The sequence below is a fragment of the Triturus cristatus genome, chromosome 3_2, assembly GCF_964204655.1.
Source record: "Triturus cristatus chromosome 3_2, aTriCri1.1, whole genome shotgun sequence".
Lineage (NCBI taxonomy): Eukaryota > Metazoa > Chordata > Amphibia > Caudata > Salamandridae > Triturus > Triturus cristatus.
Window position 1 is genome coordinate 421,462,477 of NC_140584.1, and position 15,131 is coordinate 421,477,607.

Genomic DNA, 15,131 nt, shown 5'->3' on the forward strand with positions numbered 1-15,131 from the left:
ACAAAAAAGAAAGCAACTCCGATATTGTCTTAGATATTACCAATATGCTCTTAAAAGTATCTTCCAAATCTCTTAAAAATGCCGCCCGACGATGGTCACTTAGAAAGCTAGCTCTGTTTCTTGCAGTGAATGACCTACAACATTCATTCAACTCGTGGTACAGTCAGCAGCTCTTTAATCGACCACAAAGTTCCTACGGGCAAATCTTAAGATGTGTTTGGCTTGATCCAGCATTGGAGAACTGAGGACAGTCCAGTGCTTGTAAAAGCCTGGTAGGACAGAAACAGCCTCAGTATCAAGTCAAAAGACATACAGATGATGAACTGAATGCAGAGCAAATCAAACATTCACCCCCAGTTAATAGATCTGGGTGTAATCCACTGTTCTTTTGCTCACCATGCCACCCCAGTTCAGACCCAGCCATATGCAAATCAGTCTTTGCCCTGTGCCTCATGGGAACAATCCAGCCCGAACTGCCAGGCCAGGTCCTCCCTGGACCGGAAGCAAGCATCCTGGGACCGGTTTCGGGGCATCACCTCTCATCATCCAGGCTTGCTTGAATCCAGTGACACAGGGAGCCCAGTATCAAGTCAGGCATATGTTGACATGTCACTTAATCTTCCTTGAACCTTTCGTCCTTTTAGAGACACCGGCCTTTCGGAAATTCTTCAGATTTATCTCGACCATCACTTCTGCTGATATTCGAGATTAGGGAAATCTAGGAAGAACATCCTGATTGTTTGTTCAGTTAGTAGACTAAATACATGGAGGGAAATTCACTGAAAATGAAATGTATTGCACCTGGTCACATGGCATTGTTATAATAATAATACACATTTGAAAAGCACGAACAATCACCCATAAGGGTCTCTAGGCGGTGGGGGCCGTCGGGAAGATTAAGCAAGCTATTGCCCAGAGTCACATGGTGCTGGGCTAATCTGCCGCTGGGGATCAAACCGTGATCCCCAGATTCCGGAGTCAGTCGCCCTGGCCGCGGCGCCACACCTCTTCTTTGTTAATCAATGCATTATTGCTCTCATATGTACCAACTAGCACTCGACGTGTGGGGCAATTAATTGACTGAATCATTTTTTAATCGAATAACAATAGAATTCGAAATTACACAGTTTATAATAGTTATAGGTGGGGGTAGATAAATTAGGCAATTTATTCTAACAATAAGTCGTTGTACGGGTGTGATAATAGAATCATTTACGCATTTTCTGATAAAATGCTTGGTGTAATAGTGCCATTATCTTATCAGTAGTTAAATACAATATAATGTTTAAAATAAATGGATTTTAAAAGAGATATTAATAAAAGGCAAAACTTAAATTCTACTGCTATACAGAACATGACACGTATCTAAATTCTAGAGCAGAGTCCTGTATACTCTGAGATGTCAGGAATACATTTGTATGCGATGTACCCGAAAGTACAGGCCTGGGCCACAAGGGTTGTAACTTTATGGATTTCCATTGCACTGCATCTCCAAGTAGGATGCTGAATGTCACAGTATTCTTAAATATTCTCTGCAGATTGGAATATCGCGATTCCCCTCATCTATCACTCAGAGATTAGACCATGGTAAAAGTCTTTCCCTGGCGTTATCAAATGCCAGCTAGCTTAATTGGACATTGATTGAATGTTGCTGCATCCCTGCTGTTATGAGTTGGTAATAAACATTGTATTTGACATCTACTTGGCTTACTTTTGCGGCACTTGGCTCAGAGACTACATGGAAAGGCCCCTGGTGAAAAAATGCCAACCTATTTTATATTTATGACCTGAATTCCTAGATCAGTAATTCAGACAGTGTTACCTTACATGGCCATGAGGTCTCCCTGTAGATTCACAAGCTTCTAACATGTAAGCCCCTCACCGACGGCTAGATCTGTCCATTGGCGGCCTCTGTGTGCCTCAGTGTATTCCAGCATGCTTTCGGACTCTCGAACATCACTTTACATTGTGCAAGAATCTTAACCTCTGACTTTTTCAAAACTAACCCCACTTTCTCTTTGAAATGGAATGAAATGAAAAGTGAATTTATAACAGCGCGAATTGCTGCCCTGAGGCGTCCAAGCGCTAAAAGGAACCAGATGGTAGGGTAAGTGAGGTTGTAGACCGGTAGGGAAGGCGAACTAGGATTATTGAGGAGAATTGAACAGGTGTGTTTTTAGTTGTTTACGGAAAGAGGCGAGGTCAGGGTTGGATCTCAAATGGGAGGGGAGGGAGTTCCAGATCTTGGTGGCGTTGAAGGCAAACGTCCTTCCACCCAATCTTGTCCTTTTAATTCTAGGGACTGTTGCCATAAAAGCCTGGCTAGATCGTAGATCTCTACCTGGACGATACTGGTTTACTAGACTACGAGTGATTAATGGTCCCGAGTCCCAGAAGGCCTGGTGAGCAATACACATTGCCTTAAAGGTGACTCTCTTACGCACTGGGAGCCAATGCAGGCTAGTCAGTGCCGCTCTTACTGGCAGTCTGCGTGGGATCTGTAGCAAAGTACGAGCAGCACAGTTTTGTACCAGCTGTAGCCTCTTTAGGGTGAACTCTGGGGCACCTAAGTAGAGGGCGTTGTTAGAGTCTAAGCGTGACTGTATCAGGCCCTGTACAGCCGTTTGCTTTGCCTCCATTGGGAGCAGAGGGAGGACTTTCTTCAGTGTCCTAAGCAATCCAAAACAGGTGGCTGAGAGCTTTGTGGCCTGGATGTTAAGTGACAGCCTTCTGTCCAGCCATACCCCTAGGCTTTTGATGTTATCCTTCGGGGCCGGGGGGGGGCCTAGACAGGTGGGCCATAGTGAGTTAAAAAAGGTGGGATCAGCCGGGCCCAGGAGCATAAGCTCCGTTTTGTCACCATTAAGCTTTAATGATGACAGAGTCATCCAGGCCTTTACCTCCTCCAAGCATTTTATTAGTCCACCTAGAAGTGGTTGCTGAGCCTCCTGCGCTAATGAGACCACCAACTGGGTGTCGTCCGCATAGGATATGATCTTGACTCCATACGGACGAACTACCTCAGCCAGTGGCCTCATATAGATATTAAAAAGCGCGGGGCTTAAAGAGGAGCCCTGGGGGACTCCACACTTCAGGGGCATGCTGGCGGACATTGTCTGTCCGTCAAACACTCGGAATGACCTGTTACTCAGAAAAGATTTTAACCAGAGCCAGGCCTTGTCCACAATGCCAGCATTCGAAAGACGGTTCAGTAAGGTGTTATGACTGACCGTGCCGAACGCTGCGCTGAGATCAAGGAGGATCACTGCCACTGATCCTCCCTGGTCAAGAATTTTCCTGGACTCCTCGATGACCATGAGGAGGGCGGACTCTGTTCCATGCTTAGGTCTGAACCCTGTCTGAGTGGTATCTAGCAGCTGGTTATCTTCAAGAAAGCTGACCAGCTGGAGATTGACATACTTCTCCACTATTTTAGTCACCCAGGGTAGCAGGGAAATAGGGCGATGATTACCAAAGTCCAGTGGGTCTTTGACTAACTTCCCTACACTTTCTCATGGACATACATTCTAGCTTTGCCGTGAGGTTGCTTAGTAGAACAGGAATATTTAAGGTAAGTCCAGGAGGGCCAATCCATGCCAGATTTTATGATATTCACAGGAGATACAGATGCATACAATTAATCTCCATACAAAAATGTACATAGTCAGCGATTATCCTGGGATGCTCCAGCCATCATTGACATACTTAGGACAAATCTATAAGAGACTGTTTTGAATTCCCACACCCTGATGTACCTCAACAATTCTTGACTTTCAAGGGTGACATAGATAGTCACAAATGGCTTCACGTTCATTATGTGGGTTCCATTAGCCTCTAAGAAACATTCCCACGAAATGTGTGGGTATGTGGGAGATAATATAAATTCTCACTAAGTCAAACCAGTCCTGGCTCTCTTGTTTCTACAAACTGTGCTGTTCTCTCGTGTTCCGCTGTATTTATAACTGGATTCAACTTTTTCTCAATTCCCAGGTGGAGACCATTTCAGATTCGGACACGGAGGGCAAGAGTCGCAGAGAGTTTCACTCCATTGGCGTGCAGGTGGAAGAGGACAAAAGGTAATAGTGATGTCAGGAACTCACTGACGTAAAGAGAGAGTCACACCATGGTGGTATATTCTTGATAGGTGTGTTAAACATGCGATGCACCTTAAATACAGGGGCAGCTCCTCCGTAATGTCAGAGAAGCATTGCCCACTGCTCAGGGACAGCAGATGATAAATAAACTGATAATAAAACAAGGTTATTATTATTTTATCTCTCACTGATGTCTGAGCAGCAAAGCCGATAGTCTAGGGCATGGCCGGGCCACAGCAGGGAAGAGGACTTGTGGGGGCATTGTAAGTGCGCATGTCGATTTGGCCGGCCAAACAGACATGCGCATTTAGGTTTATCCAATCCAGCTGTGTTCTACAGCCGGGTGAAGAAATGGCACAGACTCCCTGTGCCTGAGTGAACATTAGAACAGCCTGCTCAGGCCAATTCTGGTGATTCCATCATGCTAGATATAGCATAAGAGCAGCGTCTGGATTGGGTGGGGAACCTGTGCTTTGTGGCCCATTGCGAAAGGAGCAACGAGGCAGCCGGCAGCAGAAGCGACAGGTAAGTGCTTTTGATTTATTCTTCTTCCCCTCCCCCCGGGCCGTCCTGCCCCTTTAGACTGGTGGCAGCCGCCACTGCTTAAATAATGATAAGACGAGGGCACACAGACTGTCACTCTAATTTGCTTGTCTTATAACTTTAACAGATCTGCCAACTTAAAAAAAAAATCTCCATATGATGAGAGACTGAGGCTGTCAGAGCCTCCAAAGACAGTCGGACGCCTCCATGCACAGTGGTTTCCAGCTGTCTTCTTTCCCACAGTGTGATTTGGCTCCACACTGGTTGACCGTATGATGGGAGCTAATATCGTGTGACACGGGTGGCACCATGTGAGTTAGCAAAGGTGCCACAGACTATTTGGTACTTTTTGATGATCTGCTTTTAAATTCAGAGTTAGATCCTAGTACCCCAGAAATGAAAATTAAAACGCATAGGAACATGTAAACTTTCCATTTTTATGACAAAAAGGTTATACTGTTTGCATGCACAGGCACCAGAAGGTGATTATTGGGGTCAATATGGTCACATTGGATCATTTATCTCTTGGGCAGGTTTTTATTTTTGCTCAAAAGGGAACTTTTGGAACGTGACTCTTGGGCTAAAAGTAAAGGGTGTGCGAAACTGTGTATTTTGTCATAAAATTAAGCAAAAGGCCTGTACTCTTTTATAAAAATGTATTTACAAACTACACAAAATGCATTTTGGGGTATCTCGAGTGAAAATCGAATTAATTAGATTGAACTAACGGGTTCATGGAGAAAATTGCACAATTGTTCCCACAAAACATTTTATACTGAAACCAGTCGATTGCAGCAAAACATGTGCAAGTTTTGATCCTGGCAGCATCTCTGACATTTAACATAATTTGCATACTACATAAGTGCCCTCTGTTAGGAAAGTTTTTGTGGCCTATGAAGAAGGTGTGTGTTTGGCGGCTCCTCCGCTAAGGCGGTGGAGCGTCATTGCCCCACTGCCATGAGCAGCAAAGAAAGGAAAAATTAAATTACAATAACGGAATGTTATTATCATTTTATTTTTTCCTCCTGCTGCAGCAATGCGTGAGTGGGTGGGGCGGAACTTCAGGGAGGAGTGGTAGAACACTCTTGCACGCAATTACTGTTTTGGCGGCCCTCTTGGGTTCTCCATGCAGGCTGCATTATAGGCTGAATGAAGAACATGCCAACCCCTACAGCCCCTGGCTGAGCGCCGTGTCACGGCAATCAGACTAATCACAACGCTGCACTGCAGTGTTCTGATTGGCTTTGGGGTGGGAGGCTGGCGCCTGCTTCTTGGTACGACCTGGAGTCGGACACAGGCGAGCAGGAAAGAAGATGTGGGACCTGACGGCAAAGTAAGTTTTTTTTTAAAGAAGACTGTGGCCCCCCACTGATCCCCCGTGCCTCCCCACAACCACGAGCTGAGCCGGCCGCCACTGGGTATTAATGCATTTTCACTTAATTCCTATTTGTAGTGGGTTACAATCATGCATTCACAGGTGAAGAAGCAGGTATTTTACTTGCAATGTACGACCATCTCCATATCCTCAAATCCTGCCTGAGACCGTATCAGCGACCTCCTCAGGTGCCCAGTGCAATAATCTTTTTCGAAGCCTCCTCCATGACCTCCTTCTCCATGGATTCCCTCAGTACCACCCTCCAACACTGCCCCTCAGCTCTCCAAAGCCCTTCTGTCACATACATTTCATTTGTTTTTATAGCATTACTCATACCAGTGTTGGGTGTCTGAGCACTTTACATCACTGGGAGTATACAGAGACAATGAATCATGCATCTGTAAATCAGTCTATAGAAACTGTTACATAAGACAAAGAGGATTACAAGGTGTAGGACTCACATCACCCATACTAGTAGGCACTATATTTAAAAATTGTTTGGTCTGGAGAAGGAAAAACTTTGGATCTAAAACATGCCACTGTGGTTGTGGGTTGCTTTATTAATAAAAATGCATTTCTATCCACACAAACCCTTTTGAGCAGCATTAGGGTAATGAAAGTTTGGTCCAAAAAAATATGACGTTCTAACCTATAACATGCAGTTTGCATGTAGCTCTCTGATGACAGTTCATAGGTCACTTTGCTATATTAGGATTGAGCTGCAAGTAACAGAAGGATGTCTCTGACAAAAGCATTAACCCATTGAGCTATCGACATAAAATACAGTGATCCTCATGAAACACATTCTTTGCAGTAGGGATATTAACCCTCTACGCTATTTTATGAGGAGTCAAACCTGCCACCAGACAAAACTCCATCTCTCTTCAAGAGGAACATTAATCAACAGAATTGTTTTTGGCATTTTCATTGTTGCCTGAAAACTGCTGGACACACAAGGAACTCAGCAGCAGGTACTTTTAAACCTATAAGTAATTTCTAAACACAGAGGCCCTCGCGGTTAGCGCCGGGTGCAGCTGTACAGATCGCACGGCCCTAAAGCCTGCCCTAAGTGCATAATGCAGAACTGGTTCAATTCGACTGTGCACTGATGGACCAGTGAAAAAGCGTTATTTGAATCAATTGACTAGCACAAATAATCACATTTTTGCACCACTCAGTCACTGCATAGGTTGGTTTTGCACTGGTCAGTTTTTGCAGCAGTCAATTGCTGCAATTGTTATTGTTGCTCAGGTTGGTCAGTGAACACCTCTAACCTTGGGTTCCTGAGTAGTGTTCGACTAGCTGAAAAGCGCTTCAACACCTCGTCAGGGGAAGGACGCTCTACATAAATACAATTACAGTTATGCTTGAGTGCAAAATGTCATTACATCAGTGTTGCAGTAATTCATTTGGTCTTTCTATAATTATCCCATGGGTCTGGTGATTGCCTGCATCTCATATCTATCTGTAGATAGAACCACATAGACCTATCGCAAGTTTCTCAGAAGGTCCATAGGCTTTCGCCTTTCTAGCCAAAGCTGTCTGAAGGCTTATGGGGAGTTCAGCATTCTAATATGTAACCTTTGACCCAAACTGGCTGCAAGCTTCCCAGAAGAACAGTGCTCCAGTCGTTTACCTCTCTTGCCTCATCTGTCTGCAAGCTTCTCCGGAGCACCGAATACTAGCTGCCCCAGGCCAGCTTCTGAGAAGGTCAGCAGTCTAGTTATTTCCCATTCCAGTACAAAGCAATGGCAAGCTTCTGGGGATGCCAACAGTCCATTTCCTTCCCAGTCTTGTCAGGGTGACTCCATCTGAAAGTTAGGAGCCATTTGTTTGGCAGCAGTAAACCTGAGACCAGCATACAAAAAAATATTCTGGGTCAAAATGCATCAAATACTCCTATTTTGTTGATTGCGTCCGAGTGAAGGGTGCAAACTGATATGGTTTTAGTTCATATTTGAAATTCAGAGGCATATTGTGACAAATGTGCACAATGTGTGCAAAAATGTGCATGGCATCTTTTTACAACATATTTTATGTGTAGTTAAATGTGCTTAACGAATAAGAAAGTTGAACCACGAATACATTTTTGTTATTAAAAAAAGGGAAGCAAATTAATTTCGCAGAATTTATGCTGCACTCATACTTAGAAATAATAGAGCAAACTGATTTGCTTTAAACTTGTTTTTACCTTTCATTAGTGGGGTAACCTATATTGGCAATAAACACACAAGAGAGAAGGGGGTCCAAGGGAAGTTTAGAGACTGGCGAGGATTAGATCCCCAAACATTAACCAATAAACAAATGAACTCCTCCGGTCCAAAGTGCCAAACTGCACAAGAAAGGGACAGCAGAGATAATATCCTGGAACTTGTGGGGGAGACTCTTAATTAGGACGAAATCCCATCACCCACCGAGATGAATTGCTTCATCATCTGGGATTCTCCTTTTGACGGGAACACCTAGCCCCTCGCAAGGGCTACAACTCCCTCGCTGTGAGGGAGGAGCTCAGGGATGTTTTTATTCCTACTCTGTAAAGGATATACCAAATCCTGTAGATGAGAAGACACTGAACTGGCTGGGTAAAAGGCGCAGTGCAGACAAACTAATTTGAAAATGTGGGGATAGTGATGCTAAAACTAACTACCAGGAGTGAAAAAAACGGTATTAGCTCATTCCTAGTGTCTGGATTAAAAACAGTGCACCTGCAGTGTAAAAGATACATAACTGCATGTGACAGACAAAACCAGGTCTACACGTTCCAGCCTAATAGACCCAAAAAGGTGTCGCAGCTTTCGTCATGCCCTTAGAGAAAGTGCTACTGTGAAGGAAGAAGTGAAAAGTGAAAAATAATGAGAGGTAAATACAAAACCAGTAATCCTACTTTTGGTGTACCTGATTCACTGGTCATACCCGTTGTTTACGGATAAGAGGCCTCACCTCAGCCTGGCAACAGCTCAGGGGAGAGGCACCACTCCATCCGTCGCTACCTCGGGCAGTAGAAGAGCTGCAACTGGAGGTGGGACCCCCCCACAAGTTCCAGGAGATTATCTCTGCTGTCTCTTTCTTGTGCAGTTTGGCACTTTAGACCTGGAGATTTCTTTTGTTTATTCGTTAACCTATATTGGCGCCATTCCTAAAAATGTGAGTGCAGCAAACATAATTTAGAAAAAGGTTTTGTAATATGCACTGTAACAAACCATGTTTTCTTCAATGTCCAATGCTCAAACAGTCAAAAGTGCATTTGTTCCATTTTTGCGCCACTGTAAAATGTATGTGAAGTAAAACGGATGCTTTACATAGTAGTTGTCCAGAATTGACTCATTTCAGTTAACTACGGGTATTCACTATTCATTACCCATAGAATTAACAATTCCAGATACCGAATGTCACAGTCAAAGCAGCAGAGACGTTAAACCTATGGATTGACCAGTGGAATATGAGTAGTGCTTCACCTACTAAACTATCTTACCATCAGTCCTATGTGTCTGCAGACACAGAAGCAGCAGCCCTGGTGTATAGTACAATGTGTCTTTCCATCCTGGGTACTTGCCAGGTTGATACTTTGTGAGCAAGTGCAACAATCTATTTTTAACGTTTTCAGCTCATCTCGGGGTGTCACATGAATACCCCAATTACATTCCGAGGCCTCCTCTTCTTCCACTGACCTTCCAGATGCGTACCCTCTTTGTCTGCGGAACAATTGGGCATCAAGGGGCGGGAGGAAGGCGATGGATTCTTCCATCATTCGACATTTGTCCAGCTTCTGTTACTATGGAAACCGCCTGGCAGAGAGAACAAACCCGGAGAAAGGAGTGCTGCACTGGAACATGCTGATCCCAGGGTACTCCCTGCAGAGAGGTGAGGGTGGGCAGATGTGACGACGCTACCGCTGCTGTTGCCGGGGTGATGAGATAGCGTTCCAAACATGGACCAGCAAACTTCTTTTTTCCGAAATCAGCCAATCAGGTTGTCAGCAAGGACAAGGATTGTCAGTCTCTCATTATGAACTTTAATTTAAAAAAAAAAAAAAAATACATAGCTTCCAACTCCCAACAAGACCATCTACAGCTGCAACATGCTTGGTAAAATAGAGAGGATGTGGCGTAGCAGAACTGGGGAGCCAGGTTCGAGTCTCGAGTCCTTTGAACATCCAGTGATTCTGGGCAAATCACTTATTCTCCCCTTACCTATAAAAAACAAGCATTTGCAATGCAATGGTCTCGGCATTGTTAAAGTTAGAGCTATTGGCATTGCTCATGACATTATTTTTGTTTATGTTTTTGTTTGTAAAACATTTAAAGAAACGGCATTGTTATTTACAATGTCAATAGCTTAATCACTCTCAAATGCGAGACCTATTGCATTTGCACCCACACAGAGCCACACACACAGCCACCCACACACACAGCCACCCACAGAGCCACTCACATCGAGCAACCCACACACAAATAGAGCCACCCACAGAGCCACCTACACACACACACAAGCAGTAGTCCACTGACCTATTTACATTATGTGCTTTTAGTGCCCATAGGACGGTCCCTGGAGCCAGCCCCAGCCCCCCCATCACATACCACAGACATGTCTTCAGTACCCATAGGATGGTATCTGGAGCCAGCCCCAGGCCGCCCATATCATCCATCCCAACAGCCCTGCCTTTGTCTCTGAAGTACAAGGTGAGCAGCCGCCCATTGTGGTGCAGAATGTGAAAGGGCCCCCCACCCTCCACCCCCGTGAGCACCTATTAATGCCCCGGGGGCCTGATGGCAATGCCACGGCTTGATGATTGCTGTGTGGAATCGGTGTTCTCATCTACTGTGGAAAGGGGAGGTGGGGGGTCGAATGTGGGAGACATGGAAGTGAGCGCAGTGTTTGATGTTTGTTGCTGCCGCTCCTCGCGTTACTTCAGAAGAGTGAATGTTTGTAGCGGTTATATATGGCGCCAGGGCCTCTAGGCGCTGAAAGAAATAACTAGGAAACGATCACATGTTTTATATTTAGTATTAGCGCACGGACACTGGGTGCAATAATTTGAGCAAATAGAACCAAGCTCACAGTAGCCATTGTAGGCTGAGCCCGCGCCGCCACTTCAGGGCTCACCGGCATCTCACAGTAAGCGCACAAATCCCACCACAAAGAGGAGAGGTAAAGCCGGCTGTGTCTGGAGACTTCAGTCTCAGGACGAATCATAGCTGGGACATTTTCATGATGTTATTTGAAGTATTTATAAGGGCTTATGTATCAGGGCCTCGACACACCACACTGTCTAGAGAGTCGGTACAACGCTAGGACATGCACGGCCAGGCCATTTTATTTCATTTATATATTTTTTGTGGGATGTTATTTTACCATATACATAATGTGCTGAAAAAAATACCTATTACCCCCGTAGAAGCCGCGGTATGAGAAAACATGACGTCACACTCGGGCAGTCCTTTGGAAATCGGCCGCGTTTCGGGTTTTCTATATTTTAATAAAGAGAAAGACAGTTTTTCAATCTCAAATGTACCAAAAGAGCTGCTTTGGTTCTGCAGATTATTTCAAAAACAGTGTGGTGACTGCGGCACGGGAGTTGCCGGATGATTCAGATGTCTGTACAGCCCAACATTGGCGAATCTGTTTCATGACCATTGAAGCCCGGTTTGCGTGGGTTCATGGAGTCCTCGCTGAGATAGGTGGAATCTGTTTATATGCTGCTCCAATTATGGTAATCTGCGGTGGCGTTTTAAGCATTATTGTGCATTTGCCACATAGTCTATCACCTGCCGCCTAATGTGAACAAGGGCGTCATGTTACTTTTTACATTTTAATGGTGCTGCCCTGTAAATTTCTCTAGGGACAGGGATTATACATTAAGATGCATCTACAACAATTGCATAAACCCCACGAACAGACCATACTGAGCAATCTTAAGGACATCTGAGAGGAGAAGACGCGGCGGTGTGCGCCACCTTAAAACTCAGCAGTACAAGCAGCAGCCTTCGTCGACGTTTGAGGGGAAAGTTACCCGCTTTGGCCCATGCTTATTTTTCCCATTTTCATCTTCGGCTGCTGGGGACAAAAGAGCAGACCCTTGCCCCGGCATTTCCTTTCCATTGGCTTGGGAGGCAGGAGGAGAACTTTCAGCAGCAGTCCCGTCCAGGGACAGATCCAAAGATTTGCGAGTGTTAGAGGCATCCGCCTCAAGTTCAGATACTACAGGACCAGTATTTGCAGAGCTTCCCTGAGCCGGACAATCAACGGCACCAACCGTAGTAGATGTGTCTGATCATGACTAAAAAGAATGCTGTAATGTGGTGCATTCTTCGAAAGTAAAGCACATTTGGCATAAGACGTTCCACACACACCACCGCCTTTCTCCGAGGCAGAGCAGAAATGCCTCGGAGAAACGCAGCATCCTTTTCGGATTCGGGGGCGTTTTTTGCTGTTATCTCCTCCAGCCATTGGCTGGAGGAGATAATTAGACTTTCTGCAAAAAACACGCCCCCCGATCCGAAAAGGACGGGGCATGATCGGAGTGACGGGACCTCTTCTCCAATGGCTGGCCAGCATTGAAGAGGCCAGCCAATGGAGAACAGGGGAGAAGAGGGGCGGGTTCAAGCTCCTCTTCTCCAAGTCATTAAATCTCGGATCGAGACTGCGCAAGCGCAGCCTTCGAGCCGAGACCTAATGAATGTGACCTTGTGTAATGTAACTGGTGTTCTTTTAAAGCACTCCCATACGTTTAGATCGAGTTTGCGCTTTATAAAACTACAAAACAAAATAGAGAAATGCTTAGCCCTGCTGAAGACAACCATCTGAGCTATCTCCTGTGCTCTGCACAACCAGGAAAGGATCACCTCATCATGAGCGGCTAACACTTCTCTACAACACAGCAGTCATACAGAACTTCAAGGCAGCTGCAGTAGGTGGCCATCTAGGAGTGGATTTTTTAACTGTATTATTGTTCTGCTGTTCAAAGATGGCTGAGCGTTGTTTCTAGGTGCTGGAATTAAACGTAACATGACAACCATCTTGGAACAGTACAACAATAATAAAGTGTACAGTGCAATTCCAACAAAGATACGCTATTAACTTTGGCAAAACTTGTACTATAACTGTATTAGCATTGGTAAAGCCAATACTGGTACACCTCTCGTGGTCATATTTGTACAAGCCTCAGAATAGCTCATTGGACAAGTGAGACCTACTGGCTTTGGCGAGCTTGTTTTGCATAGATTCCTACCATGTGTGAAGCAGAATTGTCATTTGTTAATAGGGTCCATACTATTCTGACAGCATGAACATGCAGCAACTCTGACCACGGGATCTCTGTCCCATTTCTTGGCGTGTCTTACAAGTGTGAGTCCATGACTAGAAGACAGGCTCACTGGGGAAGTCGTGTGCAAGACGTGTGGTGTGTATGATGAAGGACTTTTACATGAAGCAACCTTGTTTATTTGCAAACCTTTTCACTGAACCCCATCTTCTCAAAGGTAGAAGGCCTTCCCTGTACCTGGCCATGCCAGATATCTCCCTGTCTGCTCAGATCAGTGCTGTCCAACATAGCTCCAACAGGGCTGAATCCTTGCCCGGATAGCAGCAGTCTTTTTAACTGTGTTATATTGAAGTCATCTGTATGTAAATGTAGGTTATATTGAAATTCAGAGCATTTACAATGGATAAGCCTATCTTGGACCTACTTTGGACAACCCTGTTTAGACCATGCTTTCTTGACAACATTTCCATCTAATATTCATTGCAGCCATGCTTTTGTGAACCTCTTTACATCAGCATAGACCTGGGCGTTTCTGGGCATAAAGGAAATGTCTGATTTTGACAACAGTTTTTCAAAATAGCCACGTGTAATACAGTCTAGCACTGTTCAGATTAATAGAGCATATTTTCCTCCGGTATCATTTGTTATTTAAACATTTTGAGACTAGACCAGTGATTAAAAGCGATGAGCTCAGGGGGATAAAAAGAACCATGATTTTCATCAATTTTTGTTTTTACCCTGTCTTCCCCGAGCAGAAACCATAATGATCGCCCACCCCTAGTGAAGAAACACTTTTCTAGAACTCTTTTTCAAAATATGCTTCTCAAGATCAAAGACTAATCAAACTGGCCATTTTATTACAGTGCACATTTCACTGAATTGTCTTTTAGTATTGAAGTCATTGGTGTCGCCACTCGCTGACGAGGCAGGGCGGGGCCTCTTGTGCTGCATAGTATAAGAATGTTGCGTAATTGAGGCCGATTAGCAAAGTCATGTAGGAGTACATAAAAGCGTACGTACCCCCACACTACTACGTCTCCTACTCAACATGCTGCTGTAATTCGGTCTCGTTGGCTCGACTGTAGGTGGTTCAGGTCGAATTCCGTGCTGCCGTGTGGTGGCATTAGGCCTGGGCAAAAATTTTGTTCCGTTCGCGGAAATTGCGATAATTTTACATTTTCGCGTTCCGCGGAGAGCGCGAAAATGTCAACATTTCCGCTTTCCGCAGCTTGGCGATAATTTGTTTCTTGCTCGCGCTGTAAAATAATACATTCTCGTGCGCGCGCAATCGCCTTACCTGAATCCCTGCGTTCTCCATGAGATGTTAGATTGTTTTTAGCCATTTGCGCTGTCTCGCGACAGTTCGTGCCCGCAGTGACGTCATGCGTCGTGCGATCACGTCTTTCTTCTCGCGATCATGCACCGCGAGACAACTCAAAACAAGATGGCCACGCCCGCGAGCAACCACATGGGTAAGTTGGCGACCTGCAACCATGCAGAAAATCTTGCGAACATGCGGGAAAAGAAATTCCGCATCTTCGCGATATTTCCGCTTGTTTGCGATAATTTTAAACATTTTCGTGATAATTTGCGAAAGAGGATTTCGCAAATTCCGCCCACCCCTAGGTGGCATGTGTACAACTGCGCTAGTGCACTGCAAACCCTACATAATCCCTCAAAAACTCCTCAGCAAGCAACAGAGGACTGAAAGATTCGGTTCATTCAGTCCACCTTGGACAGACGCAGGGGAGCAATGGTTCACCCTGAAATGACTGTGTCACGCCAGGAGTTAGGAAATGGGGAGTCGGGCCAGCCTTGTTGCTGTCTGTCGCACATGAGCAGCCATGTTTAAACAGTG

At 45.1% G+C, this 15,131-nt stretch overlaps 1 protein-coding gene across 2 annotated transcripts in view; it reads left to right on the forward strand.

The window, feature by feature from the left end:
* Positions 1-15,131, forward strand: part of DLGAP3 (DLG associated protein 3) — a 1,216,386-nt gene that overhangs the window by 1,159,975 nt on the left and 41,280 nt on the right. For both annotated transcript variants that reach the window (XM_085648009.1, XM_085648010.1), the window contains one exon: positions 3,991-4,076. In XM_085648009.1, coding sequence (XP_085504135.1) covers positions 3,991-4,076 — 86 coding nt within the window. The remainder of the gene's footprint in view (positions 1-3,990; positions 4,077-15,131) is intronic.